Source organism: Jatropha curcas, chromosome 6 (genome assembly GCF_041381405.1).
Source record: "Jatropha curcas cultivar XTBG-Jc1 chromosome 6, XTBG_Jcur_1.0, whole genome shotgun sequence".
In the NCBI taxonomy this organism is placed as follows: domain Eukaryota; kingdom Viridiplantae; phylum Streptophyta; class Magnoliopsida; order Malpighiales; family Euphorbiaceae; genus Jatropha; species Jatropha curcas.
In genome coordinates, this window is record NC_143156.1 from 2,654,755 (window position 1) to 2,669,865 (window position 15,111).

Genomic DNA, 15,111 nt, shown 5'->3' on the forward strand with positions numbered 1-15,111 from the left:
TAAAAACATTGTTCATAGCCAATATTATGATATGGTAAAATAATTCTATTATGCATATGAATATTGCTTATATATCATGAAAAAGATTTAAATGGGATTTCTTAAAATTATTTTTTAAAAATATACATTTAATAATGTGATTAATCAGTAAAAAATAAAGTAAATTAATCTTTTTTTTTTGTCTTATTCACATGTATCTTAAATTCTTTAAATTAAAACTAAATCTTACACCTACCGAATCGGTGTATTAAGGGGTAAAGTGCTAATCTTTTAATTGAAAAATAGTGCTAAAAATCCATCTAAAGATTTAGTTAAAACTTATGGATAATATTAAAATGATTTGAAAAAGACTGTAAATTATTGAGTAGTAAAAATGGTGTAAATATTTTAACATTCTCTTTTACTTTGACCCCACGAGTGGACTTCTGCCAACAATTTTTTTTTTTTTTGTATTTCCACCTAAGGTCCCCTCACCTGCTTCTATTTGGCCAGCCAGACTCTTAACCTGCGCACCCTCTCTCTCTCTCTCTCTCTCTCTCTCAGGCAAAGACAACAGTCAATCAGAAGACAAAAGCAACCCCACAAACAAACTCCTAGTCCTCTACTGCAACCATTTTTAAATCTCTTCTATGCAGTAGAAGAGAAATAAGAGATGGGTTTTTGATCGTTTTGGGTTTTTGTTTTGAAATCCCAAACAGATTTTTTAAAAAAAAAAAAAAGAAAAAAAGAAAAAAGAAAAAAAAGGAAAAAAAACCTATCAGTCCCACCCCACCCATCAAATGGAACTCACAGATATGCAAAGCAACAAGCAAAATAATACCGTTCAAGAACCCCACCACCATCAGCACCACCACCACCATCACCACCACCAACAATTAGTCTCTTTTGATGGCAGATCATCAGGTGGAGGACCATCTCAAGGTCCCTTCATGGGCTCCATCTCTATCCAAGCTGGACTTTCTCATCCTTCCACTTCTCACCTTCATCATCTTCATCAACACCACCATCACACTCTTTCTTCTCCTTCTTCTTCATCTCCCACTACCACTACTGCCGCCGCCGCCGTTGCTGCTGCTGTTGCTTCTGCTCCTTCAACTTCTTCTTCTTCCTCCTCCTCTTCTTCCACCTCCACCTCAACCTCCACTTCTTCTGCAGCTCCTCCTCACCTCGTGGACGCCTCTCTTGCCATCGCCACCAGATCTGGTCCTCTTTTAGATACAACAAAGAAAAATCAACAAAATCTTTCTATAACAGCAACCACCACCACCACAGCTGTAACACCTGCGCCGGCTAAGCGGTCGACCAAGGACCGACACACAAAAGTTGATGGAAGAGGAAGAAGAATCAGAATGCCAGCCACATGTGCTGCTAGGGTTTTTCAATTGACAAGAGAATTGGGTCATAAATCTGATGGAGAAACAATTGAGTGGTTGTTAAGGCAAGCGGAGCCGGCAATTATAGCAAACACCGGAACTGGTACTATTCCAGCTAATTTTTCTACCTTGAATGTTTCTTTAAGGAGTAGTGGATCCACCTTAACTGCTCCGCCTTCGAAATCCGCACCTCATTCGTTTCATGGAGCTTTGGCTTTATCTCATCATCCTCATTACGAAGAAGGATTTGCTCATACAAGTATGTTAGGGTTTCATCATCAGCAACAACATCTAATGACAGCAGATCAAATAGCAGAAGCTCTTCCAAGTGGTGGCGGTGGGGGAGGAGGTGAGACTGGCAGTGGCGGCGGCGGAGATTCTAATGAGAATTATGCAAGAAAACGTTATAGAGAAGATTTATTCAAAGAAGAAAGTCAACAACAACAAGGAGACAGCGGTAGTGGTGGTGCAGGTGGAGGAGGTGGCGGTGGAGGGGGAGGATCTCCCATAAAAGGATTTAAAAGCAGTTTACAGCTGCCAAAACCTCATCAACAACAACAACAGGAAACAAGCGCTGCTGGACTACTTAGGCCTTCAAATTTACTACCTGCCACTGCAATGTGGGCAATGGCGCCAGCGCCAAGCAGTGGCAGCGCATTTTGGATGCTACCAGTGACTACCGGCACCGGCACTGGAACCGGCACATCTGTGGCTGGACCATCCGAGCCCCAGATGTGGCCTTTTTCTACAGCAAACCCATCAAGTGGAAATGCATTACAAGCGCCATTACATTTTGTTCCAAGATTTAATCTACCAGGTAATCTTGAATTTCAAGGTGGAAGAGGAAATGCCTTGCAATTAGGTTCCATGTTAATGCAACAACAACCTTCACAACATCTGGGGTTAGGCATGTCTGAGTCAAATTTGGGGATGTTAGCTGCTCTTAATGCATATTCTAGGGGTAGTTTAAATATGAACTCTGAGCAAAACAATCCATTAGATCAACACCAGCAACCTCAAGGTACTAATAGTGGAGATGAAGGTCCCAATAGTTCTCAATGACAAAAAGAATTTACATAAGTTGGTTCAATTAATTGCTCTTGATTCAATTACAATAGGAATTAAACAAGGAGCTAGCTAGAGAAATTTGTGTTTAAATTTCTAATGATTGAGAATTCTATGGATGGTGATGAAGATGATGATGGAGGATGAGAGTTTCAGTGATCTCTTAGTAATTTGCCATTTTGGTTTTGGTTTTGGTTTGTTAATTTTCAAGGTTTTGAATTCTTCTAGATTGATTATGTGGGAAGAAGTACTTTGAAGTGTAATTTGTTACTTTGGTCCATGAATAGGGCACAAAAATCAAAAAAAAAAAAAAAAAAAAGTTGATAATAGGGAGAGAGTTTGTATAGGAGGGATATTTGTTTGTGTTTATTACTCTTATAATTAATTGTTTGCTTTGTTTGTAAGAGCAAAATGGACAAGAAGCAAAAGGTATTCAGAGTTTAAAAAAAAAAGAAAAAAGAAAAAAAAAGAGAGAGAAGTTCAGTTTTTTTTTTATATAGTTTGCATTTTTTTCTTAAATTTCTTTTGTAGCTTAGCAAAAAGCTGGTCTTTTTCTTTCTAAAAATGCAAAAAGCAAGAAAAGAAAATTAAAGAGATCTTTATATATCTTTGTTTGTCTATGATAAGGCTGTGAGGAACATACTGTTGGACATTGTAAAACTTCAATGTGCCTCTTTGCTCTTTTATCAAAGAAGTGGAAATGGAACAAATGATGATTTAAGAATAAAGCATGTTTGTTTACCATTTTTTTTTTTTTTTTTTTTTTTTTTGTGTAATGTCAGTTTGGTTTTTACCTTCCATCCAATAGGTCTTTGCTTTCTCTTTGTTAAAAGTAGAAAAACAAGTCAATTGGGTGTCATTTGCTCCTTTCTTCCTTTCCCTGTTTTTACCTTGTAGACAGGAAGATGGTAGATATTGTTTATTACAGTTCAACTTGTAAGAACAGCATTTGGAAGGTAATTTTCAAACATTTACACTCTGTTTGGATTGCTGAAAAATAGGAGAGGGAAGAAAATTGAGAAGGCTTCATTTGTTTGAGAATGAAGAAAATATGGAAGAAAAGAAAATATAAAGAGAAAATTAATTATGGGAACCACATATCTTTTTTCTCCTATTTAGAAAAAAAGTTGGAGGAAAATTATTAAAATCAAGCTTTAATCCCAAATTAGTCATAAAAATATTTGGGTTTAAATTCTTATTTTGGAGCTAATTAAGAAAAGAAAAGGATGGATTATATAAAAAGAAGCACATTTATGAGTTCTTTTTCATAAAATATATTTTATGAGCATGTTTGATGATATCTTATTTCTTAAGCAGCTTCCACTTTCTTCCAAATCTCCCTTATTTTCAGGAAGTTTGATTATATTATTACTCTGATATTGCTTAAACTATTAACAAAAATTTCAAAATTTCCAAATACAAAAATAAAATGAGACATACTATTTTATTGTTCTATATCATTTTTTAACTTCTAAATTTATTTTTTTTTTGAAAAAAAAAAATCAATGTTCTAATTTTTCTTGGATTCTGGGAAAGGAAAAATCAAATTAGTGGTATATAATTTAGACTCAATGAGTTGTAAGTGAGTCAACTCAGTGGCTGTATATATATATATATAGGTATAGCTTTCCATTTTTGTTTAATTTATTTAATTTACTTACAGACTACTGAGAATGACTTTTGTTTTTGACTCGCACAGTCAATTCAAATAAACTTTCTTGTTTTCATTGCTTAATCATTTTTCATGTTTTTGCATTAGATCTCCTGCAGTTTTTAGCTATTTATGCTTTGGCCCCACTTTGTTTTTTTTTTTTTTTTTGTCAACCCCTAAGTAGTCTTCTTTCTATTTTCTTTTTTGGAAATTCAAAAAATATTTATTTGTTTGATTATTTTATAGATACATGACAACTAAAAAGATTTTTATATTTGAGTTCCTAAAACAAAGCAATAATAGTAATCCAAAATTGGCATTTCCTAGGTTTTATTTATAAAATTTTGACAAAAATAAGGTTTATAGTAGAGGTGCAATTTCCAATACCAATTGCACAAAAACATCTACCTATGTTTAACCGACATTTTCTTTTTTTGAAATGGATAATAATTTCTTTTTTTTTTAAATGAACCTATAATAAATATTTTGCATCACATAGTAATATTCATCATTATACATAAAATAAAAAATATATATATAATAAAGCAAAGGTGGAAAATGTTGAAAATGAAAATTGGACACAGTCATTCAAATCAAATTGGACATAGAGTCAATCCAGTCAATTTGCCGTCTTAATTTCACTTTACAACAGACAAAACTCCACTTTCATCCCTTCTTTAAGCAAAATTATAATATTAATTTAAAATTACTAAATAGTAATTATTGTTTTCTTATTATTATATTTCCATGCCATAAAACAAATATTTCTTTAGGCACCACTATTCCCGCAATTTCCGCAACTAAAAGCCAAATTAGGGATTAATAAATTATTATTTGTTTAACGAAAAGTGGATCAAATTACTACTTTGACTTTAATATATTTCGAAAAAGATAAAATTATTTTAATTAATTTTGTTTTTGAAAATGTGGAATAGCTACTGTTTCTGGAAAGTACATGATGACGGGTGGCTCATCATCGTTGGATTAATAAACCACGATTAAGAATGGACGGTCAGGATGGTTTTTTTTTGTTTGCTCTGATCTGCCGTAACATAGTTATAGAAAATAAGTTTTGTCTTGTGGAATAAAACTAATTAAGTCCACGCGCTTCACGTGCACCAATCATTGGTGTGCTATGTGCGGTTTTGGTGGATTAGACTTCTTTCTCTTTCTCCTCATGCATTTTCACGAGCAAAGGAATCATTTGTTTTAATTTTTGGACCCAACTGTTTTTTTTTTTTTTTAAATTTCTGAAATTATCTTGCCAAGCAATTATATCATAATTTATGCAATTTTATAAATTTTTTAGCATATAATTTTATTATTTAATAATGAAACATAAATGTTAATAATCGTAGCTTTAAATGAACTTTAAATATAAAATTAAAAATTTTATTTGAATACCAATTTTTATCATTGTTGAGAAGTTTTATCTGAATACCACTGTCGAGAATAATTGCTTCTATGTTTTGTTGATTGATTTTTATTAATGAAATTGAAATCCATTCTATTCTTTAATGAAAAGAAAAAAAAAATACTTTAAAATATTTTTGAGTTGGAATTCATATATTTCATTTGATATCTTGAAAATCAAAATTTACAAAAAATAATTTCTAATTTCTATGAAGAAAAAAGAAAGATAACCAAACATACATGAAAGTATATCCCTAATAATGTTAGGAGGAAATTTCAATTCCACAAATGTGGGATCCCATAAGATATGTATGGATCAAGATTTAGGGAATTATTTAAAAGCATAATGCATTATGGAAAATGCATGATTTGCAATTGTGGGGGCACATGATCCTAGTGCAACCTTAATATTACATTGATTAAATAAATGCAAAATGATTTTGTCCAAGAATAATTTTTGCCCTAGTTCATATGAAAATGGATTTTATTGTGGGATCCACACGTCTTCAAATTTGTGCCATATAAAAATTATCCAATGTCATCATCATGCACTAAATAATAATTTTCTTTTCATATAGTGCTATGCTTGTAGATTTCATCCCTAGACATTGATTTGAACCTTTTTCTTTCTATAATTGGAAGAGTTTTTTTTTATACTTCAGCAAATATTCAGATTCGTGTTCCGTATCCGTTTTAACGGTCTACAAATCTTATTAATCTCCGTTCGGATTATAATTGAAAGAGTTTATGTAATCTCATAGGTTTTTTTCTTTTAATATTTGACATATGAGAAAATGATATGTTAGAAATTCTTTTTGGTGTCTTTGTATATTGTTTTAAATATGTTTGGTAAATCTAACAATTGAAGCAACATTTCAAAAAATTTTTGTTAGTTTGACAGTTAACAATTAAATAGTTACAACTGCTAAACACCAATAGTTATTCGCAATTGCTGAATTAAATAAGTCGCAAATAAAAAAAAAAATTAGATCATATCTCATTCACAATTTTATTGTTCGATCTTATCTGTCAGACATATCATCTCACGCTGCTTCCTTCTTCATTGTTTGTTTTTCTTTTTTTCTTATAGCTGATATTTGGATTGCTGTATAAAATACTTGTATTTAATTTGCGTTAAATTCTATTTCTCGGGAAGTAAATCTTCCGATTAATTGGAAGAGTTCATGTATGCCTAAAGAAAAAAATTCTGAAAAAAAAATTCTATTTCAGAATTCAAAAATTGTGCAGTAAACTAAAGAAAAAAGTTTAATAACTTTCTTATGGAAGAACACGAAGAAGAAGAAGAAGAAGAAAATAGGAGAGGGGGAGATACTCTTAATTGCCTACAGTCTCACATCTTAAAACTGTTTACAGCCACAATTTGGAGACTTTTTCACAGTTTTCCAAGTTTGATTAGTACAAATATCCAGAATGTAATTTTCATAATTATTTTGTACATATCAGCAATACATGATTAATTAAAAATGCTATACACAATAATACATAGGTGACATCTGATCTCTATCTACACAAAGTACAGAGTATTCCCTTTCGGTCAAGTCCAATGGGAACTGTTGTTTACCTTTGAGCCACTTCTAACTTGATTTCTATAAAATCTTTAGGAAGTTTTGCTCTGATGAACTGCTTGAGCGAGAGCGCATACTGTTGAATGAAGAAAATATAGTACTAAATTGACAATAAGCAAATAAATAAAAAATTAGAAAGGAAGGGAAAAAAAATCTAAATCTTTAGCATGCTGAGAATAAGTCAACGCTTGCTTACAATGATTGCGTGGCGTAGGAATTAAGTCAGAACTTAAAGAGCCTTATTCTCTTGCACTTGTTCTTTAGATTCGAAGTTTATCAGAGACAAGATTCGCATCCTACAGATAAAACGATCAATCTGTATATAAGAAGAGGAGACATGTAATATGATACTGAAATTCAAAATCAAAAGATGTCATTTCTCCATTGCGAAGCATTTGGCTTAGTTAAACAGTGTCACATAAATTTTCTTGGAAGAAATTATTAGCACAGACAATACTGCTAAGAACCTTTTTACTTCAGCTTACTGCACAATATTTTGAAGGCTGCTAGTTCTTTTTATTAAAGAGATGCTGAGATGTGGATAACTTACGACACTGTATCTGCCACATAAAATATTGGAAGCCTTCCCAATCCGAAACCTTTCCACTTTCTTCTTTGAGTGAAGATAAGTTGCTCAGCCCCTGAGCCAGTTGCAGCCAAAACAAACTGCAGGACACAGGAAAGAAAGCATGTCATTTTGAGGAGATGAGGAAACACCGAAACAGATAAATTACTTAAAAACCACAAAAAGGAATATTTACCAGTGGGAAAAGAATAGCCATGACACCGTAGCTCACAAGAGGAGAGAAGAAGAAAATAGCCAGAACACAAGGGCTTCCTGCAAATCCGGGGAAGAAATTAATGTTGGATCTCTTATCCATAATACTCAATGTTGAAATTTAAAGAACATAAAAAGGCAAGTCTGGTGTGTAAAACATCTTGTAATGCCGTATGTGCACTAGCACAAACCTCCTATTCAGCAAACCAATAAGAATGAAAATAGAATATTGGCAAGTTCATGTTCTGATGTTATTGATCATGACTGAACAGAAAAAGGAGCATGTAAATTTAGTGCATGGAACCTTCATAGAAATGAGATAGCACACAGCGCAACTAGAAGAAAATATGAAGTACAAACACAAGTCACTTGAAGAACAGACACCAGTAAGAAACTATTTTACCAAAACCAGCGAAAAATGCCCAGTTAGATTCAAAGAAGTCCAGGCGTCTATCCAGTGCCACTTCAGACAAATTCCACTTGTACCTAATTTTAGAATCATAATTAGCAAATACCCAGCTGATAGTAGGTGCAACACAACAAATAGTACCAGGTACACATTAATGACTTACTCAAAACAGTAGTAAGCATACATCCAGGAAAGAAGCACAAAATTGAGTGCCTTCCCTATATGTGGTATGAATCCAGTAACATAAACCTGCATATAGTTGTCAGTGTATAAAATCAAAATGGTAAACATTAACCAAGACCAGTGCAAGTCAAGAATAAAATAAAATAAAATAATGCGTGCTGATGGCATTGCCTTTACTGAATACTTCAACCAGAAGATAATAGATATACACACGCACCACATCCATATATATTCAAACACATGTTGTACCTCTAAAAAGAAGAAGCTCAAAAGCAGTATAGAATACACCTGCTCTCCAATACCAATCATAACCCTGCAGAAAATATATACAACAAAAAGATGAGCACAGCAGACATTCTCAAGCAAAATTGTCCTTTAAGGGGGAAAAATAATGCTGACAACCAGAAGGAAAGACAGTTTCAGAAACTAAATAATTACAAGTAGGAATTCTACCCTCCTAGACCAGCAGGCTTTTCTGTTGTTCTTGTGTTGTCTGAGGATGTTGTTACCTCATTCTCACTTAAGGATTCCAATGCTTTACATTCATCTCTTCCCATTGCAGCAAAACCATACTTAGCAATTTCATTGTACCTTGATTAAGATTAGTTTAAAGTAGAATAAATTAATAAAGCAGATTAAACTTTGAAAGGATTGCAGAGGAAGAATCCCCTACTAAGATATAAACATTCCCATATTTCAACCCTTTAATTTATCTCCAAACATGGTGGTGATATAACTCACAAATCAGGAACCATAGTTCATGCTTAAACCTATGTACCCAGATAGAAATTTGCAACTTCTCATATTCACCACTCATGATTATTATTTTGTTTTGACACAAGAAAGAGATGTGGAAAAGGAAAATAGAGCAATGCTGTTTGTCCCATATATCTCCAATCATGGATATAATTACCTAGCTAAAACAACTAAGTAAATAAGTAGTCCGAAATATGCCAGTAGCAAAGGTAAACCAGAAAGAGAGAATGATACCAGAGAGTGCTCAGAATAAAGCTAAATACATACAATGGGTAGAACCAAAAAACCTGCATGTAACAAACAGTGAAAGGAATCACATATGGTGATATAAAAGTAAAACGAATATCTGTCTCACAGACAGAAATCCTTTGTACGTATTATCAGAACATCAATTACTTATCAACAGCAAGTCAACCACAATCTGAATGTGTAAACTGTACATGCATCACAAGATCCCATCTAAAATTTTAAAGTGTCCATTAACAGCAAATCTTATTATGATAAAGGGAGAAGGAGAACCCAAATTTAGATGTTCATGGAATGGAGAAGAAATATGTTCATGCTAAGTTAATTTGGATGCATTGAGAAAGTGAGCTCAATTAAAGCTTTATCCAAAAATGAACCAGAAGTACACAACCAAGCATATATATAGCAAGGAAAAGTAAGCCAAAAGAAACAGCACTCAAGCATTTCAAAATGGAGAATTGTAGAACTAGAGAGATTTTGACTAGTGTCATGATATAGAAATTACCGAATACCATCCATGGATCCTTACAGGGAAAGAAAGAAATTTTATGGATATTACAGAAGCAAGAGCAAAAAGTGATAAGAATGTATAATCTGCATACTTACATAAAAGAGTTGTATGAGTCCAACACGTAAAAAGGAATAAAGTTTTAAAATACTGCCAAATGTGAATTGTTCTTGAGAACTAATATCAGAATACTCATCAGGTAGTATCCATTGTAACGTTGGGATGACAACCGAGTTCAGGACAAATATACTGCATGGAAATGAAGATTCAAATATTTATATCATAAATGCATGACTAAGGATCACTACCTATCTAACGATGAAGCAAAGATGCAAATAAACTAAATTAGATTTCAAAACTATTGTTCTTGTTCTAATTGGTAGTAATAGTATGATAGGATACATGAAGATGTTCGCAGCACCAAAGGACTTATTGGCACAAGCCCACAAACAGATAATAAGTAGGCTTTGCTACCACTGGCCAGATGCATGAGCATGTAATACAATCCGCACTCAAATCCAGATTTAAACCCGCAAAAGACTGCCCAAATCTATGCATAACCCAAAAAAGACTGCCCACATATATATGCATAACCCAAAAAAGACTAACCGAGAGTTTAAAATAGTTCTGACTACAATTGTTTATACAGATCATTCCACCCTAATGAACAATTGATGTGGTTTGTAGTGCATCCCCAATCACATTATAGCAATCAAACATCTCACTCTAATCCCTATCACCTCCATCAACGCCACTGGAGCTATGCAGTAAGAATTTGTTATACTGAGGAAAAAGAACGGTTGTATTTTACTTGAACACAAAAACAATTAACAGTGTGAATGGATTCTTAAGGTAAGTCAAGGTTTAGTCTAAAATTAAATGATAAACATTAAGGTATATACTCTATTTTAGGTCAGTCTGTCTTACCGAAAAACATCCATGAAATCAATCAAACCAATAACATTAAAACCACCAAGGGATCATTCTGATCCTGATAAAGCTCCATAGTACAATCCATATAAACACGAACATGCAGATTTTACAGAAGCAACTCCCAAATTGATTTTCTATCAAAATGCAGCTCCAAATGGAATAGCCAAGAATCCAAATTGTTCAGTTGCTTAGCTTTAGCTCTAAATTTCAAAAACTGTACCGCCTAATAACCCATAAATACTTGAAACTATCCCAAATGCCCAATAGACATTTTACAACTGATTTGCAAAATTAAACTTGAGCTGCCACAAAGAGAGAGAGATTACCTCCCTAAAAAGATGAAACCATTTAAGAGAAAACACTGCCCTGTTCTAATCAAAAGCGACTTTGACCTGCCACCCAAAAAAAATATTAAAAAAGCGGAAAACATCAACAAAAACACAAATAGAAGTTGATTTTTCAATAAGCCAATGCAAAATAAAACTTCGAATTACAAATTTCACTTCACAAATATCGAAATTGGATTTTTTTTTTTCCCTCGGCGACCAAATAGGAAAGAACTTTAGTAACAGAGAAGCAATAAATTATACAGAGAGAGGAAAAAAAAAACCTGAGGCAGAGAATGACTACTCTATGCAAGCAACAGGCTTCTCTAAAACCCTCAAGCCATAGTAAAGATGCTTGCTTTACTTTTGTCCCGGATACTCTTATTAACGGTGTTGTTGTTTCCATTTTTGAGGGAGAAAAAACAGAAACAGAAACTAAACTAAAACAACATTAAATAGGGGTTCTTGACCAACAAAGCTATTGCTTCTCCTGGCTCTCAAGGCTGCGATAAATGGACTCGTCTTTTGGGCTTTGTTTTTAGACCCGAGCAAAAAACTTTAACCCATCATCGTCATATACCCAAGTCACCAAGTTTTAACCTTGTTTAATTTTTTGTTTTAACCATCCATACGTCGAAACTCACTGGTCCGATTAATTCGAATCCTTACTAGATAGATTTATAAAGACGCAAAACGTTCATTATCGAGCGTTTAAAAAGACTCTATATCCAGAGCTTGAAATCAAGACCTCTAGTGAAGGGAAAAATGATCTTTATCATCTTATCTTACATAAGGGGTGTCTTATTTAATTTTTTTTTAAAAAAATAAATTTGATTTTTTAATAAAAAAAATCAATTATATATCACATTTAATTAATATTTTTTTATTTTTTCAAAAATATTTAATTAGTTAAAAAAAACTCTACTATAGTTTTTTTAATAAATAGAAACTCTATTATATTTAAACTACATAGTTACCGGATAAGATTAGTATAGAATTCATATAGAAGATGTATCACTATTCGCTCATTATGCAAGATATGAGAAAACTAATTAGATCATACCTCGTTTTATTCTTTTAATTTTTGTATTAGAAATTTTGCCTTTGTTAATTTAAATTTTTTGGGTTCACCTTTGTCAATATTATAAACATAATTCATGGAGAAAATTATTTTATAAAAAATATGAGCATGACCTTGATTATTTTGAACCATTTTCAATTAACTACAAATAGAGGAAAAGAAAACAGCGGAAAGTTGTCCTCCTTGTCGTGGATGACATGGAAAATTTTTCATCCATGGTAGGGAGAAGTTTCTCTCCTTGAAGGAAACTTTTCCGCCTCTTCCTTAAGAACTGAAATAAATGCCATGGTACAGTTTTACCAGCAAATTTCTGCAGAAATCACACCGTTTTAAAATAGGAAGACAGTGAAAGGAGGAAAAGAAATGGCGCAAGAGAGCAAAGAGCCATGCAAGAAAGAAGCTTGCGACATTCAAGCTTGTCTCTCTAAGAACAACTTCCTTCCTCAAAAGTATCTTTCTTTTCTCTTCTTTTCTTTCTTTTTTATTCTAATTTTTGGGATTATAATTAGGGATTGATCGTAAAGATCGAAATTTGTGACTGCCTTTGCACTAGCATATTAAGATTAAGCCAGTTTGATTGCTATGATGATTCTTTAATGTTATGAATTAGCTTGTCGATGCATTGAATTTGAACGCTTTTAAGACTTTATAATCCTTTGGGTTTTGCTCGTATATATAGGTTTTAGCATTTATTGTTGATCAAATAACCTCTCTCTCCCTCTTTTTCTCATAGTTTTTCATAATTTTTTATTTTTTTTTCAAAGGAAAAAGGGTGTCATCTTGATAAATTGTGGTGCAAACAAGATTTATGGGATGGACTGGAAATTTTTCTTGGATTTCAATTGGACTCATCAAAGAATGAAGAGTTCTGTTTGCTATGTTGCTTCAAATGCAATTGATTTTTAAGCATACTGACTATAATTTATAGGACTCTGTACTTTTTGTATATTTGAATCTGCTTATCAATTACTCTTTGAATTTGGTCATCAACCTCTGTGGCAGAAATGACAGAAAATAATCGGATCACATATACGCATTTACTTCTACAAAAAGCATTAATGAAATTACAGATTTTCCATTGCACTATTTTTTTTTTTTTTTTTTGGTCAAAAATGGATATATGATTGTGCAAAATTGGTATCAGTACTGTCATCTGCTTTGATGAATTAATTGACCAGCATGCCACCACCACCATCAGTTCATCTTTGATTTACTTCAACTTGTTTCTTCTCTCCCATGATTGTCACAAATGTTTCAAAATATATCAATAACATCTATAGATCTTAATGTAAAATGATTCCTAAATATCTGCTCTATCCTAAAACTAATCTGCTTTGATTAAGCCAATTCATGCCTTGCTACTCTCTTACTTTCTCTGTGTGTATGTATGTAATAACGCTATTCAGCATATTAGTGTTTAACCTATAGATTAGGGCTGAGGCTAGTGAAAATGTGTCAGTAGCTAGAATTTTTGCTCAGGCTATTCAGCATGTGTTAATGACTAGAACATAGTAGAGGAATATTCTGTAAAGCATCATCTTTGTAAATGACTTCCCGTATAGAGTTCGTGTATGCACTGTTCTATTTGCAGTGTCTAGGAGTTTAATCTCATTATTCAATGCTGATTAGCTAGGTCTTTTAAGTGCATGGTTGTGTTGAGCGAGAATTGAATTAGTGTTTACATGGGCTGGCCCTGAGTTATTTAGCTGGATGATATTTGCACCCTCACCTTGGTCTAATGACTTGATAATGCACTAGTACTAACAGATCATTCCATGTGATCTTAGTTAACTGAAGGTTGTAACAGATCTCCACAGTCCAATTTTACTATTTAAGTTGATCTTGTCCTCCTTTTACATGATATTAGTGATTTTTTTTTTTAAAATGAATCCTGCCTCCAATGATATAATATCTTTTGTTTCTGTAATTTTAATTTCTGATTACCCTTTGAAATGGAACAGGTGCCTTAAAGTCATTCAAAATCTTCAATCTTGCTGTGAAAAATGCGAGTACAAGTCAACACACTGTGGTTCTGTAACTGGTCTACTAAAGCAAATTCACAAGTGAGAGCTCTCCCCTCCTATGTGCAAACTATAAGTCTACAATTGATTGATGTACATATTTAGCTTATTTCCACTGGAGGAATGCAACAATGTAATTTCCACAGCATGGTATGCACCAAATCAATTTCTTTTGGATTTACAGGCGGAGTTATTTGTGACCATCTAATTTCAGATTAGAATGCAAAATCTTATGTAAGAGAAAACTGTCATTTGACACAGATCATTTCTGAGAATAAATAAATAGCAGAAACTTTTGAATTGGGATTATTGACATGTTTAACTATCAAAGCTTCATCTTATTGTTAAACGTCCATGCTATTTACAGCTTTATTTCATCTTATGTAGCATTTCTCTTTTTGGTTTAGCTTCTGCTCTGTAATGTTCTGATCGAAATTAAGTGCCTACGGCTTCTGCTCTTTAACTAGCAACTCTTAACAATGGTATGTCAGAACAAAAGCATTCTATCTTGCGGTACTGTTGTTTCCATATACATTAGCGGACTAGCAGTATCAAAAGGGCTATTCATTTGTGCATTTATTCTTTAGGCTTCTTTATGAAAACAAGACCTGCACCTTAAATAAAAGTAAACATAATTTTCAGCCTAGATTCTGATTATTTAGCACACAAGACTTCTTGTAACAATCGAGTGGAAGGTGAGTGAAGTCTAATTTTAGAAATAACGTCCAAGGTTCTCTCTAAATTTGTTAATGGACTTACAAAGACATTCAGTTAAGGTTTCT

The 15,111-nt window shown here is 32.9% G+C and overlaps 3 protein-coding genes across 4 annotated transcripts; 2 read left to right on the plus strand and 1 right to left on the minus strand.

Annotated features, from left to right (window-relative positions):
• The first annotated feature begins 475 nt into the window (after positions 1 to 475).
• On the plus strand, positions 476 to 3,166 carry TCP8 (TCP family transcription factor). The gene has a single exon (XM_089723009.1). The coding sequence runs from the start codon at positions 780 to 782 to the stop codon at positions 2,433 to 2,435; it is 1,656 nt and encodes a 551-aa protein (XP_089579135.1). The 5' UTR covers positions 476 to 779; the 3' UTR covers positions 2,436 to 3,166.
• A 3,666-nt stretch (positions 3,167 to 6,832) lies between these two features.
• Positions 6,833 to 11,685, minus strand: LOC105629636 (etoposide-induced protein). 2 transcript variants are annotated; one of them, XM_012211251.4, is made up of 12 exons: positions 11,512 to 11,685; positions 11,228 to 11,293; positions 10,067 to 10,217; positions 9,449 to 9,501; positions 8,912 to 9,049; positions 8,708 to 8,771; positions 8,439 to 8,524; positions 8,270 to 8,352; positions 7,850 to 7,926; positions 7,639 to 7,754; positions 7,285 to 7,384; positions 6,833 to 7,188 (listed from the first exon to the last, which is right to left on the minus strand). In XM_012211251.4, the coding sequence occupies exons 1-11, from the start codon at positions 11,631 to 11,633 to the stop codon at positions 7,318 to 7,320; spliced, it is 1,023 nt and encodes a 340-aa protein (XP_012066641.1). In that variant the 5' UTR covers positions 11,634 to 11,685; the 3' UTR covers positions 6,833 to 7,188; positions 7,285 to 7,317. The 2 variants fall into 2 exon arrangements, with proteins under 2 accessions (XP_012066641.1, XP_012066640.1); XM_012211250.4 differs by having other exon boundaries at positions 6,833 to 7,164; positions 11,512 to 11,684.
• A 785-nt stretch (positions 11,686 to 12,470) lies between these two features.
• LOC105629637 (Cox19 family protein (CHCH motif)) lies at positions 12,471 to 14,629 on the plus strand. Its single transcript, XM_012211252.4, has 2 exons — positions 12,471 to 12,757; positions 14,270 to 14,629. The coding sequence occupies exons 1-2, from the start codon at positions 12,672 to 12,674 to the stop codon at positions 14,373 to 14,375; spliced, it is 192 nt and encodes a 63-aa protein (XP_012066642.1). The 5' UTR covers positions 12,471 to 12,671; the 3' UTR covers positions 14,376 to 14,629.
• Positions 14,630 to 15,111: the final 482 nt, after the last annotated feature.